Source organism: Coptis chinensis, chromosome 8 (assembly GCF_015680905.1).
Source record: "Coptis chinensis isolate HL-2020 chromosome 8, ASM1568090v1, whole genome shotgun sequence".
Lineage (NCBI taxonomy): Eukaryota > Viridiplantae > Streptophyta > Magnoliopsida > Ranunculales > Ranunculaceae > Coptis > Coptis chinensis.
Window position 1 is genome coordinate 8,329,895 of NC_141463.1, and position 25,276 is coordinate 8,355,170.

The 25,276-nt window shown below is 37.5% G+C and overlaps 4 protein-coding genes across 4 annotated transcripts; all 4 read left to right on the forward strand.

Annotated features, from left to right (window-relative positions):
- Nucleotides 1-1,246: 1,246 nt before the first annotated feature.
- Nucleotides 1,247-12,008, forward strand: LOC147479704 (uncharacterized). The gene is given in 30 exon segments (XM_086576657.1): nucleotides 1,247-2,125; nucleotides 2,215-2,427; nucleotides 3,657-3,788; nucleotides 3,874-4,003; nucleotides 4,088-4,134; nucleotides 4,205-4,306; nucleotides 4,464-4,571; nucleotides 5,767-5,909; nucleotides 6,063-6,110; nucleotides 6,112-6,155; nucleotides 6,278-6,356; nucleotides 6,447-6,498; nucleotides 6,594-6,674; nucleotides 6,984-7,079; nucleotides 7,177-7,280; nucleotides 7,852-8,311; nucleotides 8,531-8,566; nucleotides 8,660-8,864; nucleotides 8,955-9,088; nucleotides 9,184-9,364; nucleotides 9,461-9,693; nucleotides 9,818-9,913; nucleotides 10,080-10,172; nucleotides 10,258-10,290; nucleotides 10,383-10,517; nucleotides 10,825-10,885; nucleotides 10,979-11,034; nucleotides 11,131-11,187; nucleotides 11,391-11,511; nucleotides 11,634-12,008. Coding segments are annotated over 30 exon segments (4,311 nt in total). The 5' UTR covers nucleotides 1,247-1,264; the 3' UTR covers nucleotides 11,804-12,008.
- A 1,334-nt stretch (nucleotides 12,009-13,342) lies between these two features.
- Nucleotides 13,343-13,885, forward strand: LOC147479705 (NAC transcription factor 29-like). Its single transcript, XM_086578477.1, has one exon. The coding sequence runs from the start codon at nucleotides 13,343-13,345 to the stop codon at nucleotides 13,883-13,885; it is 543 nt and encodes a 180-aa protein (XP_086434603.1).
- Nucleotides 13,886-16,361: 2,476 nt separating this feature from the next.
- Nucleotides 16,362-17,399, forward strand: LOC147479706 (uncharacterized). The gene has a single exon (XM_086578478.1). The coding sequence runs from the start codon at nucleotides 16,362-16,364 to the stop codon at nucleotides 17,397-17,399; it is 1,038 nt and encodes a 345-aa protein (XP_086434604.1).
- Nucleotides 17,400-20,015: 2,616 nt separating this feature from the next.
- LOC147479707 (uncharacterized) lies at nucleotides 20,016-20,475 on the forward strand. The gene is made up of 2 exons (XM_086578479.1): nucleotides 20,016-20,025; nucleotides 20,123-20,475. Exons 1-2 carry the CDS (start codon nucleotides 20,016-20,018, stop codon nucleotides 20,473-20,475), a joined length of 363 nt encoding a protein of 120 aa, XP_086434605.1.
- Nucleotides 20,476-25,276: the final 4,801 nt, after the last annotated feature.

Genomic DNA, 25,276 nt, shown 5'->3' on the forward strand with positions numbered 1-25,276 from the left:
TAAAATGAACTTATTAAAATCAAACAACAGAAGTTATCTTCACATGAGGAGGATTAACTCTCCACCTTTGCTTTTAGTAAAATTGTATTGTGTATTAGTTGCATGATTGTTGTAACTTAATGTTTTTAATTTTTGTGTAGTAAAGAAACCAAGTATTTAGTATTAATATAATCATATTTAAACTTACTCACTAGTTCCATAAAGAGTAAAACAACCAAGTTGTAGTTTGTCCTAAGATTTAGGTTGGTTCGAATCCTTACTCCAACTATATGAACACGAAGATCGTGAGTAAGGAAAACTTTGAATTCGCACTTTCGCCAAAGAAGAGAAGCAATTCTCTAACTTAACAAAAAGGTGAATATCAATAGCGAAGTAACTTCCATGACTTCAGAATTGGTTTCTTTGATCCGCGTGGTGTCTGATGGTGTAGACATCTTGTTCTTTCCTTAAGATTGTTGTATGCGAATAAAGAAAACAATAAGAGACAAGGATAGAAGTAACATGTAATTACCAAGACGCGGATTAGACTGTCCTTAAGAAAAGATTGAACACCTTTCCAATGGTGCAGAAAAGCAGCAGTGGTGTCTTCCTCACGTGATTCAATGGTTAACAGCAGTTTGACTTTGCACTAGAACAAACTATCCTCTAGAACGGCAGTATAACTCTCTCTGGCGGCTGACAGGAAGAAGAGAAAAAGAATATGATGGGGTCGAGTTTTGTTTCTCTGAAGGTGTGAGTTGCTGTTTTCGGGATACTCTATATGGACGCAAGGTCCTATATTTATAGAGGTAAGGTGGTCGGTTCCAGATAGGATAAGGACTCACACTTCCACTCTAAGTCGGTTTCAAACTCTAAAGAGATAAAGACTCATCCTCAAACTCTATGTCGGTTTCACCAACAGATAAGTAAGAAGAAACCAACTAGAGATAGGACACCGAAACTAGTATTTAGAAATACTCTTAGAGATTCCAACAGAGTAGTGTCTAAATTGTGCTTATTTTCTCAATCTACTGCACTTGTTTCTCAATAGTAAAATTTGTAACTTGCCCTCAATGAAATATGAAAACCGCGACCCAATGATCCAGTGGGGGCATGAAATATGAAAATCCAAGAGTCAATTTTGTCTCCTGCATAATTCTTGGCAGACATGGACATGGGTATGAAATAGGGGGCCCGTGAATAAGTCCACTCAATTTAAAAAACTTGGCGGGGTTTTTTCATATGTCTAAACAGGCTCTGTAAACAAACATTTCATCAAACATTCATGAGAAGCATGGCAGAAGATGAAATGATCTCAATCTTAGCCGAATCCGGTTGCACCCTACTAACCCAAAACAAAACCCCTCCAACCCTCCCACTCGACCTACACAAATTTCGTCACTCCCTCCAAACAAAGTTTTCAACCAACCCCTCAAATCTAACCAACTTCTTAACCGGTCTCACTTCATACATACAAACCCAATCTAATTTCCAAACATTTTTAAAAAAATCCACGTCATCATCTCACACCACACTTCTCAGTCACCTCCTATTAATCCCATCACTTCAATTCCCACTCCAAAAAATCCTCCTCGAAAAACTCCCGGAATATTTCGATAACAACAACAACGTCGATATATCTCGACAGATAATAAATCATTTTCGATATCTAGATTTTTTAGTAGATGCCAAAAAGTTTGTGGAGAAGCTTCTACAAGTTTTGTCCATTTGTCCTATAAGTTTAAAGAAAGAGATTATAGGTTCGTTACCGGAGATTATAGGCGGTGACGATAGGTGTAGTGGCATTGTAGTTGAGTCGTTACGGAATATGTTACAAGAAGATAGTGAGATTATTGTACCTGTACTTGACTCGTTTTCGAGTTTACATTTAAGTGATGAGTTGAAAGAACAAGTTGTTACTATTGGTTTGTCGTTTATTAGGACTATCGAGGGCCAATATATGCCGTTATTGTTACGGTTCTTGTTACTTTCCGCGGAGAGTGGGAATGCGAGGAGGATTGTTGGGCAGATTAGAATGCAGTTGAAGTTTGTCGGGGGCGTGGGTAGAGGGAAAGGGAAGTTGGGTGTGGATAATTTTGAAGGCTTGGTTCTTGAGGCATTGAGGTCGAGTCTTCGTTTTAAGAATGTGAGTGTTCATACATTGTTTTTTCTAGTTTTTGTTTTGGTAACTTTATGTTCAAGTTTGGCTATTGACTTGTTGTGTTTTTATGCTAGGTTCTTTGTCAGGAGGTTTTAAATGAATTGAAGTCTATTGATAAAGCGGAGTATCATAGAGTTATTGATGTGTGGTTGCTTATACTTATATACATGAATGGTGGAACTTTGCAAAAGAATGTTGAGAAGTTGGTAAAGAAGAAAATCATGGATGATTGTCTCGGGGAAGCTCTTTTTGACCAATGCATTCATGGGCATAGGGAACTTGTGCAGGTTAGATATCAAACTTTGAAGTTAACTTTGTAAAGTTAGGAGATAGCATGGATACTAGTAGTTGATTTTACTGTTCTTAGATTACCTGCAATGAAGCTGAGCGCATTTATCAGTGTTGTAGTGTTTGTTACACCCATAGTTAGAACTAAAGATGTCCATGCCAAAGTGTTTGCCACCACCCACTCCTCTGGAAAATGCTTCTGTTAGGAGGCAGAGTCTTTGTCCCCAGACCAATGTAGTTCACTAAAAAATTGGGTCGAGAAGACGGGGAGAAGACAATGGAAAAGAAGATGGAGAATTGGAGATACTAGGAAAAAAGTGAGGCATCAAATTTTGGAAATTTTTGTACCTAATTGTGAAACTTCACATTTTTCGGGTTGATAAAATTATAAGTAAATTTATGAGAAATGATGAAAACACGTAAGTAAGAACTTAAGATGCAATAATCATCTTCCTACATGGTAGTATTACATATGTAAGTGCTCATTGTGAACTAATTAGTCTTATGAGTGAGATATATAGCAGAACTTTTTGTAATCTTGATTGAAGCACTCTTGGTCATTCAGTATGAAAATACATACAGGAAGGTTCTGCGGTGCTTGTGGATTGCAGTCCGAATTGTGCCAGCTCTAGTTTTAATAAAAATTATACGTCGAGAGTTTGGAGAGTAAAAGCACATCTGGCAACATGTGAATTAAGTGAAAACTTGCCAGATTTTGTGACATGCCTATACTTTCTGAAGAAAATGTACATTGCATTATATCCTAAATTCATGAGATATAGACATATAGTGCCTATAACTGTTGACGTGGTTCACAACATCATGCTTTTATCCACTATTTAACTCAGGCTATTATGGCAGTTATAAACTAATGGTACTTGTTCTTCTGTTTACTACTTTGAAGCTGTCCTTTTCCTTCTTCTTTTTCTTCTTATCTTTTTCCTTTTTTATATGCTAGATTCAACTTTAAGAGGAAAAAATAATACAAATTCTATTTCAATTTCCCATAACAAGATAATTGTTTTGCAAATATGTTTTTTTTGGAAGATTATGCTTTCCTGGCTTACGTGCAAGAGCCTTCAATTTTTAAGGAGTAATGCTACTGTGCAATGGCCTATGCTGTAACAGCCTTTGTAAACGTCACAAACCTACTGTTAGGTGAAGAATATTGTGTTCTATTTAAATAGAAGTTTTCTTGAAGTGTATGCCCAAATCTTTGTGAATCCAGGAGTATTTCCCTTCATTTCTCTCCGTGTCTGAGTACTTATTGGCGTGCAAAGAACAAAAGGCAAGGGAATTTGGCATTCACTTGTATATATCTCTGTTTGATGAGTTCACTGATACTTATTCCAGGCATGAGGTAATATGCTTTATAAATAATTTTGAACTTATAATGCATTTAACACGATATTTACTATCACACTCTTGTGTGACGCTTCTTTCAGATCCTCGGTGCATTAGTTACTCATATAGGTTCTGGTGTTATTTATGAAGTCAGTTCGGCACTAGAGGCCATGGTTCTTCTGGCTTCAAAATATTCGCAGGAACTGATCACACTTTCTTCTTATATCAATGGTAATTTCTCTGCATCTATAGTCTTGTGCTGCTTTTAAATTTACTCTTTGCACAGCTCACCTTCTTTTAAATTTCCATATTCAGGCATCTTGGATTACATAGAGGGATTTAATGATGAAAATATCCACAAGGTATAATATACTGTTTTTCGGTTCCTTGACTTTCTCTATCAGCTATTTAACTATGACTTCCTAAGTGCAGGTATATGAGGTCTTCAGCCATTTGGCACTGTCCGCTCGATCTAATGCTGATTCTGTTGGATCTTCCATCGCAAATGAACTTTTGATCATCGTACGCAAGCAGGTAGGGTAATCATTGGCTGAGAGATGCATCTTCCATCTCCATTATGCTTTACCGTGTATAAATCCAACTCGGTCAGTATATCTATTAATTTTCTGGAATGTCCTAGTCCAGAGATTTTTATGCACCTAGTGTTTTTGTACTTCACTTCTTTCGTCAGGTCAGTAATCAAGAGTTGAAGTATAAGAAGATGGGCCTAATTGGAACTCTAAAGATTGTTTCTTGTCTTGGGCATATAGATAACGCCACCCATCTCTCGTCATCTCAGGTACGGACCAGGAGTATTTACGTATTACACCCTTTTAACCTATTTGTCTGTTGTGGTTGAAATCATTGTTGTGCTATTGCTGATTGCTCGCCTTGTTATGTACTTTCAAGGAGTTACTACTATTAGCAGTTATTTATGGACATATATATTCATTGCTGTTCTTGTCAGTAAGGCTTGTATACTAATATTTGACAGACTGAGTATTACGAGTGAACATACATGCACGTATCTATTACTGTATGTAATTCTGCCACTCCGTTGCATATTAACAATACTTTTATTCTTGCAGTAATATTTTTCATTGAAACTATGGAACTTTTTCATAATGAGCAGGCATCATGGAATTTGACACCCCATTTGTGTAGTCCAAGGTGGATATGTTGGAAAGCCGCTTAGTCCCACATAACTGAGGAGCCTGTCTAGTTCCGGGATATATAGTAACAATCTATCCATCCAATGTTGAGTCCTTTTGGGGTAAATCCCAAACCCATGATGGGCGTTGGGAGGTTAAGTGGGGATTGTATTGGCAATGAGCGTGGGGTGTGTCGTCACATGAGAATTGAGGATTCATAGGAATGATAAAATAAGGCATGGTCTTGAGGTTGCATGTCTTCCTTTTTGACGTTATGTGTGTTGGTAGAGGTATACATGTTTTTTTTCAATGGAGATACAAGTGCTTTACTGAATAGTGTTTAAAATCTAAGTCTTGTGGGGACCAAGATGTTCTTTGCTCGCCTTTTGTCCTTAGTGCTCCTTGAACACTGTGTACGGAAATAATTTGTTATATCAGACGAGTTTTAAGAACCTTTAAGGACAGTAATAGTTGCTGCATGGCCATTGTGCTATTGGTTTGCGCACTTGAGTTTGAATCATCTTGACTGAATCTTTTGTTTTATAAGATGAATGCTATTTGTTTTAAAACAAACAAACACCGAGTCTCTTAAGAATGTGTGTGGGCTCCTGCATATATTTTCCTTTGGCATCCCTATTTGCACAGATAACAACTTATAGTTTCAGTACTATATTATGAACCTCTAAGGACTTCAAGGGTTGCTACATGATCATTATTGCTCCTATTGCACCCACCTGATAAATTATGAAGCTTTCCTGTGCTTTTGGTTTGTGCATTCAACTTGGAATAATCATAAATCAAATCTTCTGTAATAAATTATTCTTGTTTTTTTTTTTCCAACAGAAAACAAACTGTGAGGAGTCTCTGGAACTCTTGAGAATGTCTCTGGACTCCTGCAAATCATGTCCCTTGCCCTTGATCATGTTTTATGATGAACTAATTGCATTATTGGAGCGTAAAAGACTTCAACCAGCCATTATTGATTGGTCAGCTACGGTTTTTGTTTCTATATCGAACACACTTTGTTTTATGGTTTTCTTGTATGCACTCCTTCTGCAATGTGTTCAGCAGTTGTCATCTACTTTGTTTATAAAACGGTTTCCAAGAAATATGTTCACCTGCATATGTATTTTTTGTAGGATTGGCAGGCATGTAGGGGACTTTGAATCAATCTTTTATCTGATCTTGAGGGAGGGAAGTTGGTTTCAAGGAGTCATTTTGTGGTCTGGAAGGTAACTAAGGGAAGTGCGGTTCTACTTCTGTGTTTATCAGTAATGACATTCAGTTGGATTTGAAAGTTCCGAGCCTTTATTTGTTCACTAACAAAGATCTTGAACCTTCTTATCATTTGCAGGAGAATCATGGATAAATTTGGATGGTGATCTTTCTCCAATTTGTTTGAATATTTTTCCACTAGTATCCTCTTCTTTGCAGTAATAATACTTCACACCCATCCTTGTGTTAAAGCATATAATTCTTCACCAAGAATGGCTTCTAAAAATTGCATTTTTTTTTGAGTGCAGCGATTCAACAACTTTACAAACCCTTCCTGCTTACTTTCTCTTACTATCTGTTGTAAGTCTTTGAATGCCTCGATCATATGTGGAAATATTCTCAACAGATACGAAAATATTTGTATTTTGGTACTGATAATTTCATATTATGGAAAGGTCGAGAGGTTGACAAATCAGGGATCTCTTGGAGGCATTGATGCACTACTTGGTTGCCCATTATGCCTTCCTTCCCCTAAGGTTAGTTATGGTACACATCTATTAAGCACTTTTTGAAAAACTTAAATTTTTTGACTCTCATGTGCTAACTCTATATAATTAGGCAAGTGAGTTGGTAACAATATATACTCCTTATAATCCACGAACAGAAGTATGGTTCACAAGATATAGTGTTAAACTGAAGATTGTGTATTGTATGTTATGTTGTGATAAAAATTATAATCTGTTAAGAAAGAACTGGCAAGAGTAGTGTATTCATGTGGTGTGAAATATCTCAAGTCATTGGATATGTGATGTATTCTAAGAAGTTCTTGGTTTGTGCAAGGTCAGTATTTTGTTGGAACTGTTTGGTCGTCACTAAGTGGGAAGCAGAAACAGTCCATGTGCCTATCTCTTTATTATTCATGTAACTGGATCAGAGAATTGGTTGGTTTTACAACTTAGAAAATTCTTTCATTAAAGAAGTTTGTTTGTGTTTGTTTTCTGTACTTCGCTTATGCATTACTTGCAATTATACCTGTAGCTGAATGCCTTCTGTACACAAGTTACTGGAAGAGTCGATTGCACAAGTCAGACAGCAAGAGATGAAATAATCACAAAGTTATTGAAGCGCTTGAGGAATTTGGTGTGAGTGTTCTAGTACTCAGTCCATATGACAATAGTGCATTGTAGAATTATATTTTTGTTGTTTTTCCAAGTGAGATTAATATTGAACTAAACTGAAAGGTAGTGGGGAGTAAGAAACGACTCTGAACCTGGAAGACTTATCCATTGTTCAATGACTTGATTAGGTATTGAAAGGTGGTTAAAATTCCAAGAGGTGCCTCGTTCCTTAGCTTGTTATGAACTTCAGCTATTATTGATATCTGTTGGATGGGGTTTTGCAAACTAAGTCACAAGTCGAGTCAATCGATAAACTTAGAATACGTGGTATCATTCCAGTTGATCTAAAACTCCGTTCTTCGTTTTTCTTTTCTTTCTTTGTTTCATTCCCTACTTTACTTCTTTTTGTTATTTTTGGCGTCAAAAGTTTGTGATTTCTCTGCATGTATTATCGAAGCCAAAATGGTTGGTTTGAGTTGTAGCTGAGTTTACAATTTGGGAATGTCATCTAAAGCTCAATTAGCACACAGAAGTTTCAGATTGCGATCTCTTTTATTTTTTTCTATGTACTGAAGTGGGAACTTGTCTTATATAGATTTTTGGAGAGCTTACTAAACACCTACCTCAAGATGCATCCTTTATACCTTCCTGAGCTTCGCCTCTTTGTGAAGCAGTCTGAATCTTTTAACTTGAGCAAGCCAAATTTGTCGGGGCACATTGAGAAGAAGAATGAGAAAAACATTATATCACAAAGCACTTCATCAGACAAAAAGTTGAAACGTAAGAGTTCAAACACATCGGACGATGGGAACCTCAAGCAGCCTACAATATTGGAAGTTCTGAGAAGAGCTGGAGCTGTGAGCCAGGAAGTGCCAAATGAGGGATTTTCAGATCAGTCATGCAAGCGGACCAAATCTCAGCATTCAGATTGTCATGCTGATTCTAATGGTCCACCCTCTGTTGAAATCTCTGCAGTTACCAAGATTTTAGATGGGCAGAGATTCAAATTTAGAGAATTATCAGTTGACTGTTTGTCCATTCTAACCTTTTCAAGGGTATGTATATTTGCTCACAACAGTTTACTATTGAGAATAGTTAGTATATATTTGTATTTTGATTTTAAACCATGTTCTAAGTCTTCTCTTCTTAGTAAATGTTTTCCACCATGGTTGCCTAAATTTATTTTTTGAGATTTACAGAAACTTTTTGGAGTACTTTGAATGATTTGAGCCCACAATTACTGATGCGGTTGAATATATCCTTTTATATTGCAGACTCAAGATAACTGTTGTTCAGATCCTGCAGCCGAGGTAATCCTGTTAGCTTTAGGTGGATGTGGATTTTGTGTTTGCAAATATGTAGTAACCAAATTTCTTTTCCTTAACATCTAATTTCTGTACTAGTTACCCCTGCATCTTTACCTTCTGCGTGAGCTTTGCCACAATCTGGACTGTTTGACCCGTCAGACCAAACAAAATTCAGTTGGATGCTTAAGGGTTCCATTCAGTAACAACAAAGTGATATCCGATGAATTCGTGAACAAAATCAGGAAGTTATTTCCAAGCTTGAAGAAACATTTCGACTGCGCAGTTTGTGTTCTCAGTGAAGGTAAGCTGCAACCAATATATATGCTAACAATTTGGGGAAAACCACAGATCAATGCTTCAATTCGCATTTCATAATTTTATGGTGTTGTAGGTGATGAAATTTGTCAAGAGCATTGGAAATTCCAATCTGCCTCTGCTGGAAACCCAGATATACCCGGCTTTGTGGTTTTTAAATCTTCAGTAGCTGGTTCAGTCTTTAAAGAAGTTCTTAGGTGCTTAAGCAAGGTGCAGTAGCTTCCAGATTTTGTGCTTCTTTCCCAAGGGAAATAGCCAAAAGATTCTATTTAGAAAATCACTGAGGAAATAAGTTCTGAATGCAGATGTTAAATCTTCCTGATATCAAGATGAATACTCCAGTACTATTAGATCTGCTTAACGCCTTCCAGCCCATCAGAATCCCAGATAGTCTTTTTTCTGGCATCCAACCAATCCCGTCGCCTGGAAACATAGATTACATGTATTGTGGCATTTTTTCATTTCTGGAAGGTGTCTTGGACTCAGGTTGTAAAGCTGTATCTGTTTCTTATGGTGTTTTGTGAAGTTAATGGATAGCGTCGAGACCTCTCTTTTGGTTTTGACTAAAACTGCTCTTTGCAGCCTGTTCGTATTCCGTTTTGCTGGCATCTGAGGTACTAGTTACTCTAGAGTCTATTGTAAGTTCTGCTCAATCGTTCCTTGACAAGTTGCTTGAAGGGAGTGGGAAAAGTACGCACCTAGGATTTGTCCAGAAAGTCATTCCTTTAATGCAAAAGAGACTTGGAACTTATGCGCACCAATTGTTAACACATAACTGGGACTCGGAAAATTTTGAGAATGGTTCGAAGAGTAAAGTGAGTGTTTATTCAGACTGTATTTTCTTTTCCTTATATTTTAAAAATGTGATTGTAATTAGATCTAGGAGCAGAATGTTGACACGCTTTTCTGACACCTTATTGTATTACACTTACTCTTCAGGGAGAGATCATACAGAGGATATTGCACATCTACTTTGAAAACAGTGAATCTACTGCTGATTTGCTTGAGGAATTTGCTTGTTCTATCTTGCCTCAGGTGACTTACTTTCAATAAGAACTTTTATAATAGTGTTTTTTCAAAAAACAATTTCCACTCCTCAAATCATTTACATCTTTCTGATGCAATAGTTATTCAGAAGCTTATTTAACACATTCCAAAATCTCTCTACCTGATATGTTAAGAATTAATTTTCCTGTTTCAGGCTCCCTCATGCAATACTAGATCGTCAGAGGAAGCTCCTCATGGTTTCCCAACATTATGCGCTACAACATTTGTAATTTGGTATCGGGTATCGGTAAGTGGTCCTGTCAATATTAAATTGTCATGTATACCTAATTTATATATCAGAAAGTGTTTACACATGGAGCTATCCTGTGCAGTATGAAGAGAATCACACAATTCTGAACAAGTTGGTAGGCACCTGAATCTTATTATACTTTTAGCACCAATTCTACAACCACACAGATTTTTGGAGGTTTTATTGTTTTTTCTGGCATCTGTGTAGGTTAAAGAAGTAACTTTGCTAGAAAAATCCAGGGCAAACATTCAAGTCGAATCTGTGAAAGGAGTACTAAGTAAACTACACCAGTCTGTGAATGTGGTTGTATCTTTGGTTAATATGTGCAAGGCTCATGATAAGGTTGGTACTTTAGGAAAGAAATCAGAGATATCTATTTGTAAGGTCGGAATTTCAAATTTAAGAAGTAGGACAATTATCTTATCTTTGAGCATTATTGACCTCTTGATTGGATTTCGATAAGAGTTTCCACAAGAGTTTTGGGAGAGATTGATTGTTTTTCTGTGATGGTGATACTCAAATCTGTTTGCATGAAACATTTTTACTTCATTGATTTGCGACTTCCAGTCTTCCACTGGACTCAATTCTTTTCCAGTGCGTGATAAACGTATTGAGAAAAACATATTGATTTATTTTAGCTTCTATACAGGTAGCTGTGCATGCATTGGCAGTGAAATATGGTGGGAAGTTTGTCGATTCTTTTCTGAAAGGTAGATACATTTATTATTATGTTAAATTGCTTTACACAATGCGCAACTACAAAAACTTTCATTTGCATGATGAAATTTCAACTGCTTTTTCAGTTTTTGACTTCCTACAAGCTCATTTCCAAGTGCACGGTGAAATAATTATACAACTGGTAAGACGTGAAGTACAATTTACCTAGGTGGAGGTACATTCTGTTCAAAATGTTGGTCCAAACTCCAAACCTTACATAAACTCTCATTTGACATAGCTCAAAGAGCTTCAGAAGGCGACAAGAACAATACAGACTCTCTGTTCTGAAGCCAAGGTTAAGTATTGCATACTCGAACCTGTTGTGATTTTTAAGTTCTGTACTTGGGGTTGATCCCATACCTTTTAATGGTTGACAAATTATTTTGCAACCATCAGTTATTTCGTACTAGTAAAATATATTTAACGGGGTAGAAAGAAGAAAGAACGGGATCTCCATTTGGACTAAAGTTCTACAGTACATTTTTTTTGTTTTGGTAGGGCTCTAAACGAACAATGATAACTACTAAAATTCCTGCTGCAAAGCGGTCCATGGAGCGCTTCTTGTTCCGTGTCAAGGCTCTCCTCCATAATACGTCAAATGGATGCACATTTTGGATGGGTATACCTTTTCTTCAAGTGGCTTTCCCATTGGTTGTAGTATCTCACAAAGTCTACATAAATTGAATGAATTTACAATGTGGGATAACTTGGATGGTAAGATAACAATTGATATTGATACAGGCAACTTGAAACACAAGGATTTGTTCGGTCAGGTGGTGAGCTCCCAGTTGTATGCCGATGAAAATAATGATATTGATGAAGATGCACATGTTGACATGGATCTGGATGTTGCTGAACAACCCCTCAGCAACTGCAGTCTACATGATGGAGAAGATGGACCAGCTGATTAACTCCATTAGATATAAGTGATAGATAAAGCTTGTTTGCCTTACTAAACAGGAAATGAATTGGTTTTTACAGCACTTGTGATACAACTGATAAAGTGATATGTACATAATAGAGCAGTGGAGCACAATCACACGCTTAGAAGGCAGTTGTCAAAGCATATTCAACATAAATTAGCGAGATGTAAATTGATAGAAAGAGTTTATGACATTCAGTACCAAGTATTTTCATTTTTTTTTTTCTAAATAGTATCCATACTTTTTTTTGGGTCTATTAGTACCTCAGTCTCTTTTCCGTCTAAATTTGCTAACAGCGAATTCACGTGTTTCTCTAATTAGCTAACGGTGAGCTTGGTTTCTCTATTAGCGAGGCTAAATAACCCATTTAGGTATGTGGACACAAATTACAAACGCATGGAAAGGCAATGGACTCAATTAATTTGTGTCCACGTAACTAAAGAAACCAAGTATACGCGTTAGCAAAATTAGACGGAAAGTAGGTGGTACTAAATAGTCGTAAACATCAAATTGTCTAAACTACAGTGGCTATATACGGTCGCTAATTGGCTATCCTGTATAGGTGGCTTGAAGTGCCATAATCTACCAGTCTCAAGCCTTGAGAAATGCAGCAAAACATGAGAAATCCACGAGTAAAAAAAGAGAACCAGTGTAATTAATTGTAAGAAAATAAAACGGCCTGCCAGTTCTGATAGTTCATTTGCAGCCCACTCAACTTTCGTTTTTGTTGGTTAAAATCTCAAGTTCCTACATATTCATTTTCATGACGATTGGAAATCATCCTGGCAAACGTTGCTTTCCCTTAAACTAATTGTTGACCATCGTTGGTGAAAGTGAAAATTTTCTTTGAAGCCTCACGGCCACCATACTGTGAAAGAAAGCTGTGTATCTTCCTTTCCTTCGAAGTTTGAAGTGTGGATGCTACCATTAATCACGTTACAGATACTTAGAGCTTCAGAAGAACACCACATATGATCAAGTGTTGTGGTTCCTTCACACATTTCGAATCTATTACGAGCTGAATATTGAAATGCTGAAAGCATTTTGTGGATTGATTTATTTCAACATGAGTCCTTTCAACTTATCCATCGATTTTTTCAAAGCAGTTTCTCACTCTCACCCTCACCAAGCCTGCATTTTGGTTCTCAATTGTCTCATCCATAAGTCAATAACAAAATTTGCGTTGTCACTCTCAGAATTCTCATTTGTTCCTTGGTTTTTCTCTGTGGGACTAGCTATCGATCTTTACTAAATGCCTGAACAGTTTTTTGGATGTAGTTTTGCACAAATTTTGAAGTTTCTAACAACCATTTCTAAGATGTAGCCGATGCGTCCGGTAAACGCGCAAAAGATTCGGACATCAAATCCTTTTCGGAAACAAAAACGCGGATAGTGTTTACCTATAAATATTGGGTGCGTACATCGGTACATGCAATACCAAAGTGTTGCATTATTGGCTTTCTTCTCTCTTGTTGTCAACTTAAATTTTGATAACTTTCCTTACGAAGAAGCTACTTTAAAGTGATCATGGAAGAAGTACCACTTGAGTTACCACGTGGGTTTAAATTTGCTCCAACAGATGAAGAGCTTATCAAGTATTTTCTTGCCAAGATACTCGCCAGGGAACCTCTGCCGGAGTTGTTTAATAACATCATTATGCCATGCGAGCTTTATGGAAGCGAAGCATTTGAACCGTGGCAACTTTTCAAGGGAGACGGGGAGAACGAAGTTTATGTGTTTACCTCGATTAAGCGAGAATACGATGGTGGCAAGAAGATCGGAAGAACGGTTGGAAGTGAAGGGTGGACATGGAGGATCTCACACAGCTCCGACGTCTTAGATCAAGAGGGAAATAAAATTGGATGCAAGAAGTTTATGAATTATTCGAAGAACAACGGGAAAGTTAAGAGTCCTTGGATGATGTATGAGTTCACAATGAAGGATCACGAAGAGTACGGTCTATGCAGAGTCTTTAGGAAGAACAAAAAAGACGATAACGCTAGTACCAGTGCATCTTCATCCAAGAGGCCAGAGGAGACTGATGATGATCTGTCATATCGCCAACAATAAACGCGTTCCAAGACATCTAATTACTCATCGACATCAACAAAGACCAATGACAAGCCAGCCGGTAGAAGGTGGTCCTGCGGAAGAATGCCGATCAAGATTTGGATCATCATCACAACCTGATGCATTCGCGTCAACTTCATATGGAGTACAGGAGAAACAAACGGATGTATATGGTAATGAAGTACTGTCATATGGGATGCAAACTGAAGGGTACTTCATTGCTGAATCTGATCAGTTACACCCTGATCAATATAGTGAAGCTTCGTGTTTTAGCAACCATGCATATCCAGACACACCGTTGCCTGCCATGCAAGGACCAGATGACATACCACAGGAAAGCGGAACAGGATCAACATCATATGTGTTGTCATCGACTTTAACTGATGAGGTATGCAATTGGGAATCAACAAGTAATTTGGATGTGCCTCGTGAAGGGTCCTACTACGATTATCAGGCTGAAAACGAACCAACACTCCAACAGAACTGGCAGGCGGGGCTGTGTCAACACCCAATTGGCTCATTATCTTACAATCAAATATGATATATTGTACTAGCTATAGAACTAATGTATTTAAATATGGTAATGCAGTAGTGTAATTTCATGTTGCTCAATCAATGAAATATCCTTTTACATTCGTCAGTTAATTGTATTGTTCTTCGTTCTTTTATTATTTTGTGGATTTGGACATACAGTCCGGATGCTTGGCTAGTGGTAAAAGAATGTGCAACATACATATGTATATGTAACCAGTGGTGGAGCCATGAATTTATTTCAGGGTGGGCAAAATACAAAACGAATTACATAAAACATTGTAAATTCCAAATGTCGTGGGCAAATATCGTCATACCGATATTCTAACTTGAAATATGACGGTATATCATGAAATGTTAAACAAGTTTGTGCATTACAGAAAGAAGGCGGGACAATAGGAAGAAGGAAGAAGATGGACACGCGGCAGTTGATGATTGGACAAAGCTATCCTTACAACACTATATAAAGACTGGAAGGGGAAGAAGGAAGGGCATTCCAAAATCATTACACAAATTATTTGTAAGAACGAGAGCAGAGAGAGAAAGTGAGAAACTATAACCGCCATTGTTATTCCTTGGTAAAACTATATTTTCCAATTCAATTCAATATTAATTTTCTCATCTTTAGCTTCATCGTTCTTGATAATTGTAAGTGATTCTTAATATCACTACATCAGCGCCGTTTGGGTTCAAAGACAAAGATCTTGAGGGTGATTTTTCGTTTTCTTTTTCTTTGGGTGAATCCATTAATTGAAGTTTGTTTAGAAAGATCGAGTAATCAAGATGCCTCCAAATCAGGCTATAGTAAGTAAGGCAATGATGGTGAATGAGGGAAACACTTCTCAGGCTGTATCTAAGAATGAGGAGCGAAGAACTCGAAGATCAACAAGTAGAATGATATAAGAAGTAGAGGGAATGCAAGAGAAAGAAGTGTCTTTAAAAGATTTGTTGAGAAGGATGAATGAATTAGAAAAACAGAACCAGATGTTAATGGCTGAGAATAAATTGATAAGGGAGGAGAATGAGAAGTGTGCTGAAGACGCTATGTATGAGAAGGATGATGAGGAGTCGAGTTCAGGAACTCCAATAGTGAGAAAGAGTCATCTTGAGGAAATGAAAAGGAGTCATATCGAGGAAGTACAATCTGTAGCAGAACAACTCCGAGAGAGATAAATGAAGAAGAAAATAAAGCTTTAGTAACGAAGGAGATGGTGCAAGAAATGATGCAAAAGCAGTTAGGAAATCAGTTGTTGGAAAAGGTCTTGGCTTCGATAAGAAAGCTAGCAGATGATGTCGGTAGAAACCCTTTAAGAAAGGAGATAGAGAGGGCTTTGTTACCTTCAAAGTTCAAGAATCTAAAATTAAGCCAATATGAAGGAGCTACGGACCCCATGGACCATTTGTTTAGTTATCGACATCAGTTCTTGATATATCAGGGCACTGAATATTGGGATATGGTCTTATGTCGGTCATTTTCATCAAGCTTGAAAGGGAAAGCATTGAAGTGGTTTTGCACAATTCCAGAAGGGTCCATTTCATGTTTCAGAGAGATTGAAGAAAGGTTCTTGACTAATTATGGTCATCAGAGGGTGAAACCAAAGCAAGTGTCAGCGTTATTCCAGTTGAAGCAAGCAAAGAAAGAGTCATTAAAATATTTTCTAACAAGGTTCAAGGCTGAAACACAGGCGGTGGAAAGATTGGATGAGTCAGAGATGACGACAGTCATAGCTTTTCAACCAGGGGTATTTCGTGTTCAGATATGCATAAGTATTTGTTGAGGAAAGAAGTAAAAACTTTGCAAGAGTTGTATGACAAAGTGGATAGAGATATCATAGTAGAAAAGGGGTTGAGAACCGCTACGGTGCAAGTGGTGTTGCAGGTCACCGATACGGGGAAAAAAGAGAAAGATAAGAATGATTGATATGAGAATCGAGGTTCCTCGAGGATGGATAACAAAAGGCCTCAGGAGCATTATACAAATCGAGATAATCAGTCTCAACAGCGAAGGAAATATGACAGAACATTGAGAAAGGAGCTTGATCCTAGTAATTTCATAGCTCTAAATTCAATAGCAGATGATATTTTGCGGCAAATAGCAAAGGAAGATTTTGTGATATGGCCAAACTACACTCTTAAAGAGATGAAAGGAAAGCCATATTGTCAGTTCCATAAGATTGAGAACCACGAGACAAATAGGTGTCTCCAGTTGTTAAAGGAGATAGATAGGCTTATGAAAGATGGGAAACTAAGAGAATTTCGTGCCAATGTTAGGCCGGCAGAAACAGCAACCATAAGAGAAAAGCCATTGGGCGTAATAAACATGATCTACAAGGGAGAAATTCCTCAGAAAAAAATTGTTCGAGACAAGATAAGGAAGATTTCGATGGTGAAAGAAGTTCTCGAAGTTAATATCGAGCCAGTGCCATTAAGTCAGCAGTTGATATCTTCTAGCATTCCTGGAGCAATCATGTTCGTACCAGAGGATTTGTCTAAGGTAATGTTGCCGCATGATAATGCGTTGTTAATTACTCTACGTATTTCGGGCTATGATGTACAAAAGATATTGGCAGATTGTGGAAGTTTAGTTAATATTTTATTTTGGAAAGCATTTAAAGGAGTTGGTCTCGATGAGACGCATTTAAAGCCACCTAAATTCAATTTATATGGTTTTAATGGAACTTCTACCAAACCTGCTGGGGAAATAAAATTACCAGTTCGAGCGGGGCCTCAAACAATAATGACAAAATTTGTGGTCATCAAGCACCAATCTGATCACAATGCGATACTGGGGAGGAAATGGATACATAAAATGAGGGCTGTACCTAGTACATTTTATCAGGTACTCAGATTCCCAACTGTATACGGATTGCATGAGATAAGGGGAGATCAATCAGAGTCAGAAAAGTGTAATTTCATTACAGTAAAGGGAATGATGAAGGGGAAATGCCAAGACACCGGGGGCGTCTTGGAGAACTCTGCTTAGCGATTCATAAAGAAACTTTGCCCCGATACCAACCAGCGGTCATATACGAGAGCGTAAAGTTCACTCAGGAGATGAATAAGCAGGAGGAGCCACCATGGGAAAGGAAAACAATAGAAGTGGTGGACAAGGTTAATATCGATAAAAGAAAAGAAGAGCACTATACGTTCATAGGCACAGAAATGGAGGGAGATATAAGAAAAGAGTTAATAACGTTTTTGGAAAATAATCAAGATGTTTTTGCGTGGTCGATGTCGGATCTCACTGGTATCGATCCAGAAATATGTTCCCACAAGTTAAATATGGAAAAGGATGCAAAGCCAGTGCATCAAAAACATAGAAAGGTGAGACCAATGTACGAAGAAGCGGTTCAAGCAGAAATACAAAAAATGCTAGACAATGGCATCATTAAGGAAGTTGAGCATTTTGAATGGGTAGCAAATATAGTGGTAGTACCTAAGAAGGATGGTCGAGTTCGAATATGTGTCGATTTCACTGATGTGAATAAGAAGTGTCCAAAGGACCATTATTCCATGCCTAGAATTGATGAATTGGTCGACAGAACGGTGGGTTTTGAGTTGATCAGTTTTTGCGATGGATATTTAGGCTATTTTCAGATTCTAATGGCGGTAATAGATCAATTGAAAACAGCTTTCATGGTCAATGGTGGTATATATTGCTTTGTCAGAATGCCATTTGGGTTGAAGAATGCGGGAGCCACGTATCAAAGGTTAGTGGAAAAGATATTTAAGAAACTCATCAAGCATACTGTTGAGGTCTATATTGATGACATGGTCATCAAGTCTATGAAAGCAAGTGATCATATAAAAGACCTCGATACGGTGTTCAAGATATTGAGGAAATTTAATATGAAGTTAAACCCTGAAAAGTGTACATTCGGGGTCAGTTCTGGAATTTTTTTGGGTTATATCGTTATGAAGCGAGGTATCGATGCTAATCCTGATCAAATACGAGCGCTTCAACAAATGCCATTGCCTACAACTCGAAAGCAAATACAAAGGCTGACGGGAAGAATAGCGGCGCTCAATAGATTCATCTCCAGAACGTCTGATCGATGCAAGCCACTTTTCAAATTGCTTAAGAAGAATGTTAAGTTCTGTTGGAATGAGGAGTATAAAGAAGTATTTTGTGAATTAAAGAAATATTTGCAAGAAATGTCAACCCTAACAAAGCCAGATGAGGGAGAAAGTTTGCTTCTTTATTTGGCTGTGTCGGATTTTGCGGTAAGCTTTGTCCTCGTGAAGGTGGAAAATGGTATGGAAAGACCAGTGTATTTTCAAAGTAAAATGATGCTCGAGGCCGAGACTCGATATTCGATGATAGAAAAGTATGCCTTGGCACTGTTATTTTCGTCTCAAAGATTAAAGCCGTATTTTCAAGCACATTCGGTGATAGTAATGACAAATCTACCGCTAAAGCAGACTCTAGCAAAAATTGCTAAGTCAGGAAGGATGTCTAAGGTCGGTACTAATAAATGAATTCGGAGTCGAGTATCGAAACCGCATATCGGAAAAGAGCCAGGTATTAGCTGATTTTCCATCTGAAGATGTCAGTTGGGGCATGGAGGAAGAAGAGTTCGCAATGCTACAAGAGCCTGATGATGTTGTCGATACGGACGATCCATGGGCAGGGGCAAATGGTTGGAGACTATTTGTCGATGGATCTTCTGGAGGAAAAGGGTGTGGCATTAGAGTAGTGTTGGTTACTCCTGAAAATCAGAGGCTCGAGACTGCAATAACATTGGGTTTTCATGCATCAAACAATGAGGCTGAATATGAGGCTTTGATAGCTAGTCTCGAGATGGCTAAGTCCCTCAATATAAAGGAGTTATCGATTTTTAGTGATTCGATGCTCGTGGTTAGCCAGATTAATGGAGGATACTCAGCAAAATGTGAAAACATGGTTGATTACTTGAATTTTATAAAGTCTAAGTTGAAGAATTTCAGTAGGATAAGGTTGCAACATCTCAATAGAAATGAAAATCGACATGCGGATGCTTTAGCATATGTGGTAGCAATGCTAGAAAACACGGAGGGTCGTAATCTGCATATCGGCGTTCAAGAAAAGCCGAGTATTGGCATTGAGGGATTAGTAGTTGTGGAGATTGATACACTGGGGGCGTCATGGATGGAGCCATATATTTCATATTTGGCTTGTGGGAAAATAGTGGAGGACAAAAACGAGGCAAGAAAAATCAAATCTGGTGCCCAAAGATATATATTGATTGATAGTGAGTTGTATAGAAAGAATCTTGGAGGTCCACATTTGAAATGTATATTGTATGAGAAAGAACAGCTAATCATTGCTGAGCTTCACGAAGGGGAATGTGAAAACCACTCAGCTGGTAGGTCATTGGCTAATAAAATCACAAGACAAGGATATTTTTGGCCTCAAATGCAAAGGGATTGTCTTCGATATGCGAAAAAGTGTATACAGTGCCAAATTCATGGGAAAGCCATACATGTTCCTGCTGAAGAATTACATTGTGTTTCAAACCCGTGGCCTTTTGCTATATGGGGAATGGATATTGTTGGTCCACTCACACCAGGAAAGGGGTAAAAGAAGGTTCATATTGGCAGTCACAGATTATTTTACAAAATGGGTAGAGGCAATAGCTCTGCAGCATATCAAAGAAAAGGATGTCATAAATTTCTTGTTCGAACGAGTTATATGTCGATATGGGTTGTCTTATGCTATTATATCAGATAATGGTCCGCAGTTCGAAGGAGGAAAAGTGAAAGCTTTCTTGGAATCTTACAAGGTTAAGCATTTCACATTTGCACCATATTATGCTCAAGGTAACAGACAGGCAGAGGCAACAAATAAGACCATTATGGATAATATCAAGAAAAAATTAGAGGACAAGAAGGGTCTTTGGGTGGATGAGTTGAATAGCGTTTTATGGGCTTATAGAACAACACCTCGAACACCCACTGGGGAATCACCTTTTACTTTGGCCTATGGTATGGAGGCAGTAACTCCCTCAGAAATGGTGGTATCCACATCCAGAACAAAGAAGTTCTCCATCTCGAGGAAACAAGGGATCAAGCAAGGATAAAGCTCGACACATATCATAGGCAGTTGAAAAAAGCTTTCAATAAGAAAGTAAGATAAAGACATTTTCAGGAAGGAGATTTGGTCCCGAAAGTGGTTACTTAATCTATTAAGAAAAAGGGGTTAGCAAGCTGGGAGGGGCCTTACATCATTCACAAAGTCGGGATCAATGGAGCTTACTATTTAAAAACGGCTGAAGGTGTAATATTACTAAAGCCTCAAGATATAAGCAATTTGAAAGCATTTTATCAATAAAGAATATTTCCAGTATCATGATGTAATCTTTTGTTATCAAGGCCATGCGATCAATAAAGATGTTATCATTCTCGAAATCAGTGTTGATATGTGTATAACAAATGTTTATATCTTTAGAATTATATGAGTGGGAATATGACAATAAAATCCTGGTGATCTGTAGATCCTCATCTCGATACCAACTCAATAAAATCCTGTTCTTCGCAGAAATGCGAGTTCAGGTTAATAAAATCCTGGTGATCTGTAGATCCTCATCTCGATACCAGGTCAATAAAATCCTGGTGATCTGTAGATCCTCATCTCGATACCAGGTCAATAAAATCTTGTTCTTGGCAGAAATGCTAGTTCAGGTCAATAAAATCCTGGTGATCTGTAGATCCTCATCTCGATACCGAAGTCAATAAAATCCCGTTCTTTCGGCAATAAAATCTGCGAGTTCTCATCTCGTTCAATAATAAAATCCCGTTCTTAGGTGATCCGTTCAGATCGTCATCTCGATACCAGGTCAATAAAATCCTGTTCTTGGTAGAAATGCGAGTTCAGGTCAATAAAATCCTGGTGATCTGTAGATCGTCATCTCGATACCAGGTCAATAAAATCCTGCTCTTGGTAGAAATGCGATTTCAGGTCAATAATACCCGGATATTGGAAGACATGCATGTTCAGGTCAATAAAATCTAAAATTGAGCATAAAGGCGAATGGAAGAGATATAAAATGCATGGGGTTGATTAATCGACGCCAAAATACGAATGAAGGTATGTTTTTAGGAATAATATTTAAATATAATGTGAATGACGAGTGTCGAATATCGACATACGTTTATTTTTATGTCGAAAACATAAGCAGATATTATTAATTAAGGAAGATAGTATTAGAGATAGTGCAACAATATTTCATTAAAAGGGGAACAAGGGTAGGCGGAGCAGCCTAGTACAGGTCGAGGTAAAATATAAAAATATAGGAAACAAGCCTAATCATTATCTTCATCGACATCATCATCATCATCATCATCATCATCATCATCATCATCATCATCATCATCATCATCATCATCATCTTCGTCTTCATCGTCACCATCTTCACCGTCATCTTCATCAGAAGAAATGTTAGAATTTTCTTCATTGTCCTCTTTGGCATAATCATTACAATGGGGATCTCCCAACCATTCATCGCTAGGGGAATTTGCATTTTCTTCCTCATCAGTTTCTTCGTTTTTGTTTTTTCCTTCTTTAGTCTCTTCTTCTTATTGCTCTTCCTCATCAGAAAGGTCAGTGGTGTTGCAATCGGACTAGTGTTCTGGGGGAGAGGGAGAGGGGTCAGGATGATTGGGTAAAACCATAGTATTGGTCAAAATAATAAGGAAGAAAGAATGGGCAGTCATGGTGTTATTTGTAAGAAAATTAGGGAAGAGTGTGAAAGTTGTATGTTAAAATGCAAGTTGGTAAGGCATTTTATAGAAGAAATAGTAAGACGGAAAAGTTTGGTTAATAAGGATTTGATAAGAAAAAGTGAAGTACTAATGGTAGGTGGGCATGAAAACGAGGAAGAGGTACGAAAAAGCTGGTTTATTTGTTGTATGTGCATGGGATAGTCAGAGGTTTGAGAGATGTTTGTGTAAAGTTTAATAACGTGGTTTAGTACAATCAGTATTAGTTTTTGAGCCTGTACTTTGTGAGTCAATACAATATTTAATGGTTATAATAAATGCATGCCAAAGAATAATAGTATATGATAAGTATCGATACTACTTTTTTAGGGGGAGTGGTATCGAAACTTCGTTTTAAAAAATTTTAAGTGTATGCTAAGTATCGATACTACTTTTAGTGGGAGTGGTATCGAAACTCGTTTTAAAAATTTTAAGTATATGCTAAGTATCATACTATTTTAGTGGGAGTGGTATCGAAACTCGTTTTGAAAATTTTAAGTATATGCTAAGTATCGATACTACTTTTAGTGGGAGTGGTGTCGAAACTCGTTTTGAAAATTTTAAGTATATGATAAGTATCGATACTACTTTTAGTGGGAGTGGTATCGAAACTCGTTTTGAAAATTTTAAGTATATGATAAGTATAGATACTACTTTTAGTAGGAGTGGTATCGAAACTCGTTTTGAAAATTTTAAGTATATGCTAAGTATTGATACTACTTTTAGTGGGAGTGGTATCGAAACTCGTTTTAAAATTTTTAAGTATATGCTAAGTGTCGATACTACTTTTTAGTGGGAGTGGTATCGAAACTTCGCTTTGAAAATTTTAAGTATATGCTAAGTATCGATACTACTTTTAGTGGGAGTGGTATCGAAACTCGTTTTAAAATTTTAAGTATATACTAAGTATCGATACTACTTTTAGTGGGAGTGGTATCGAAACTCGTTTTGAAAATTTTAAGTATATGATAAGTATCGATATTACTTTTAGTGGGAGTGTTATCAAAACTCGTTTTGAAAATTTTAAGTATATGATAAGTATTGGTACTACTTTTAGTGGGTGTGGTATCGAAACTCGTTTTAAAATCAATATAAATGTTATGGTAATATAGATAGTTGATTTTCATACTTATTTAAGGGGTGTATAGAAAAGGAATTTAGTTTCCTGTTTAAGGACAATATATATCACAAGTACGTGTTGCATACAAGTTAAATCTATAAAAAGCAAAAAGATATATTTTCCACAGTTTAAAAGGAACGTCAAAAAGTTACAAAAGCAGCTTAAGCCAGTATCGACATTCAAAATTCCTCATTAAGATAGGAGGAAAAAGACAAATGGATCATTGTATCAGAGGTTACAACCGTTCAATTTAGAAAGACAAAAAGATTAGAGCTGGGTTGAAGTCTTGGGGGGTTTTGTGCTGAATTTGCCTGATTCCAGAAGTCGATTGAGCCCGGCATGGATATCTGGATCATCTAAGAGATTAGGAGTGCTAAGGAGGGAGTCAGGATTAAAAGGTGGAGTAAACATATCCGACTCGATGGGTTCAGTTGCAGGAGGGATGGAGTCTACTACATCATTTCCAGCATCGCCAGCACCAATATCGGAGGGCAGCTCGCTCTCGATATCAGAGTCTACTGCATCATTTCTAGCATCGCCAGCACCAATATCGGAGGGTAGCTCGCTCTCGATATCAAAATCCAAACCTTTTTCTTTGATGAGATCAGCAGGAAGATATCGCCTGAAACTTTTCATGGTCTCCACACAATATTCCATTCAGGAAGCATATTCAGCTACTTGGGAGTGGGATTTATCCAATTCAATTTCCAGGTTTTTCTTTTCAGCTGCCCGATCAGATTTTTCAGTAGCGAGGGAGATTTTGGTCTGAGTAAGTTCTTCTTCCATAACTTGGAAAGAGCAGTTCAGTTTCTGATGCAACTCAGTGACTTCATCAAAGTATCTCTTTATATCGGCAGCACGATTTTTTTCGTTAGTAAGAAAGCGTTCAAGAGAATCTTTATCTTTTTTCAATTGTTGAATCTCTTCCCTGTAGCGATGACAACTAGCCATATCACTCTCAAACTACCCCACAGCAGCAATTTTAACCTGGAAAGGAGAAGATATGGTATACAAATAAGATATTAGATAAATAAGGATAAAAGCAAGCGAAGGATTAGCAACTTACTTTTTCAAGAGAAGTGCATAAGAGTTGAAATCTTTCTTACGTAAGTAAAGTTCGCCATTGCTTTCGCCTATCTCGAGGAAGGATAGTATTAAGCACAAGAGTTTCCCCGAGACCAGGTACAGCAGGTTCAGATAATAGAGAGGCATTTTTTTTTACAGAGGTATGATCTCGAAGAACAAGTTTAACCTCAAAGTCACTAAGGGACGAATTGAGTCGAGGAAGTAGGCTTTGTGGTGGGCCGGATGAGTTAAAGGCTTGGAGGGTATAATAGTAGGGGCAATGTCGGTGTTCTTAGCAGGCTTATTTGGTTTCGAGGCTGGTGGTATGGTAGTGGGGCAAGATTCTTTTCTTTTCTTCGAATGATGTACTGGGTCGACATCCTGATCTCGGGAGGAGGTAGGAGCTTGGGATGAACTTCCATCTATTGGTTTTTTCTTGCTCATAAATTTGTTGAGCATCTTTGAGGATTTGACTGGAGCATGAGAAATACGAGATGCCATATCTGTGAAAAATAAGCAGTGTTGATCAAATACATCGTTCAAAAGAGGATAATTGTAGAAATCGGGAATCTCTTTTTTGATGTGAGGAAAGAGATCTTCAGTTATTTTAAAACCATTAACAATATATTCAAAATAACATCGAGGAGTATTAAGGGGTAATTCATTAGAATCAAAGTTTGTTATGAATAGTTGTTCAAAAGAACAAGGCTGTAAAGGACATGGAGTAGTGTCGCAGGGTATATCAGATGTGGAAGGTAAAGAGTCTTGACCTCGAAGAACGGAAGTTTTTAGGAAATGTAAAGGAGCGACATAGTTGGCGGTATCAGGAAGCTCGACAGTTAATTTTGGGTTGCCATATTTGTCAGCGCCAGTTCGAGCATCGACTTCTTTGCCATTGCCTTTGAGAAGATCTGTTACTGTAGTGGATTCCCCAATAA

Bases quoted from the DNA above. Each gene is read 5' to 3' on its own strand.
- LOC147479706 (XM_086578478.1), top strand. From the start codon at position 16,362: ATGGATAACAAAAGGCCTCAGGAGCATTATACAAATCGAGATAATCAG.
- LOC147479705 (XM_086578477.1), top strand. From the start codon at position 13,343: ATGGAAGAAGTACCACTTGAGTTACCACGTGGGTTTAAATTTGCTCCA.